This window comes from Cariama cristata, unplaced genomic scaffold (assembly GCF_000690535.1).
Source record: "Cariama cristata isolate BGI_N322 unplaced genomic scaffold, ASM69053v1 scaffold32596, whole genome shotgun sequence".
Classification (NCBI taxonomy): domain Eukaryota; kingdom Metazoa; phylum Chordata; class Aves; order Cariamiformes; family Cariamidae; genus Cariama; species Cariama cristata.
Window position 1 is genome coordinate 1,145 of NW_009620903.1, and position 2,120 is coordinate 3,264.

General features: G+C 62.3%; 1 protein-coding gene across 1 annotated transcript in view; it reads left to right on the plus strand.

Moving 5' to 3' along the window:
- LOC104162925 (unconventional myosin-If-like) overlaps window positions 1–2,120 on the plus strand; it is a gene marked incomplete at both ends in the record, with an annotated part of 5,026 nt that overhangs the window by 1,120 nt on the left and 1,786 nt on the right. The window contains 7 exon segments of the mRNA XM_009701768.1: window positions 21–151; window positions 212–295; window positions 446–532; window positions 804–971; window positions 1,047–1,132; window positions 1,526–1,607; window positions 1,712–1,916. Coding sequence (XP_009700070.1) covers window positions 21–151; window positions 212–295; window positions 446–532; window positions 804–971; window positions 1,047–1,132; window positions 1,526–1,607; window positions 1,712–1,916 — 843 coding nt within the window.

The window sequence follows — 2,120 nt, forward strand, 5'->3', positions numbered from 1 at the left end:
GTGTTCCTGTGCTGTTGGAGGCCGGCTGGGGGAATCTCCTTCCCTGCCCCCCCAGCAAGGAGAGTGGCTGGAGCAGGGGGCTGTTAGCGGACCAAGAAGGGTCCCTGGAGCAGCACCCAGAGGCTCTGCTGGTTTGGGTCCCCCCAATGCGGTGGGAGGAGCAGAAGCCAACTCAGCCCCATCTTCTCTTTCATCTTTTGTGCTTTTGCAGAAAAACGGCTTTGAGCAATTCTGCATTAACTTCGTGAACGAGAAGCTGCAGCAGATCATAGAGCTGACCCTGAAGGCAGAGCAGGTACAGAGGGGCTGGGCTGGGGGGGCTGGGGGGCTGCACCAGCACCCCGATTCCTGCACCCCACACCCCCATCGCCAGCCGATCGCGGCACCATGGCCGGAGCAGGGGGGCTGCAGCGTATCCCGTGGGTCTCTCCCTGCGCTTCCCCAGGAGGAATACGTGCAGGAGGGGATCAAGTGGACCCAGATCCAGTACTTCAACAACAAGGTGGTGTGCGACCTGATAGAGAACAAGCTGGTGAGTGGGGTCTCACCCTCCGAGGGAGGGTTTCTCGGGCATCCCAGGCACCCTGGGAGCCGGGTGCTGGATGGGCTGGGTGCTGTTGAGGGTGGGTGGCAGAAGCCCGTACAAAAAAATTGGGAGAGCAGCAGCTCTGCAGCCGTAACCTAAGCTGTGGTTCAGCACGAAGCAGCTTTGATCAGGGCAGGCCACTTGAGCACAGCCAGATGCAGGATTAGACCCTGCTCGCAGCCTTTGGACACCCATGGCTTCACTATCCCTCTCCTAGAACCCCCCTGGGATCATGAGCGTCCTGGACGACGTCTGTGCCACCATGCACGCCACCGGCGAGGGAGCGGACCAGACCCTGCTGCAGAAGCTGCAGGCGGCCGTGGGCACCCACGAGCACTTCAACAGCTGGAACTCGGGCTTCGTCATCCACCACTACGCAGGCAAGGTACAGCGCCCCGTACCCCGCACCCGATGGCCCTGACCACAGCGGTACGGGGCTGAGCTCTCCCCCTGACCCCAGGTTTCCTACGACGTGAACGGATTCTGCGAGCGCAACCGGGACGTGCTCTTCACCGACTTGATCGAGCTGATGCAGAGCAGCGAATAGTGAGTCCTGGCAGTGCTGCGGTCCTGGGGGCCACCCCAAAAGGGCTGGGGCAGAGGGCAGCACCCTCAACATTCAGACCATAAAGCTTTGCTGGTCCTGCTTCTGCCAGAGCCACAGCTCGGGGTGCTCAGCATCCTGCATCGCTGCGCAGGCACGGGCGGCATCCACCCGTCAAGCGCAGCAGCACCCGGGGGCTGCAGGGCCGGACAGAAGGGTGCTCACCCACCGGCACCGATCCTGCTCGGCCTGGGAGCAGTTGGGGGAGGTGGGCTCAGGCACGGTGCAGGATTTCCCAGCGGCAGAAGGCAGAGCTGGAGCTGGTTCCAGCTCAGCACGTGCTGAGCTTGGGGAGCCTGGCAGCTCTCACCCGGGGACTGTCCCCTGCCTTTCAGTGGTTTCATCCGGATGCTTTTCCCAGAAAAGCTCGATTCTGACAAAAAGGGACGACCAACCACCGCGGGCTCCAAAATCAAGGTACGTCCCGGAGGCTGCAGGACAGTAGCTGCCTCTGGGGCAGCAGCAGGGTGATGGGCTCCCACCCACGCCTTTAACGCTACAGAGGTCGATCCTTGCAACAGAAACAGGCGAACGACCTGGTGAACACGCTAATGAAGTGCACGCCACACTACATCCGCTGCATCAAACCCAACGAGACCAAGAAACCCCGGGACTGGGAGGAGAGCAGGTAACGGAGGTCCTCTGCCATCTCTCAGGGAGCCCAGGGAATGTGACCCAGGCACGGGGCTGTGGCCAGGACCAGCTTCTCTCCCAAAACTGCACCCCTGGGCTGGGCTCTCTGTGCTGCCCACAGACCCGGGGGAACACGAGGTGGGTGCCGAGGAGCGTGCCACGTACACCCCTCTCCATCCATCACCCAGAGGCTCCATCTGAGCCCCAAGAAGCTCTCACACACCACAGCCATGGGCATCCCCATGCAAAGCAGCGGCCGAAGGGCCCAAGCAGGTTTCTCCCCCCTCCCCAACCCCG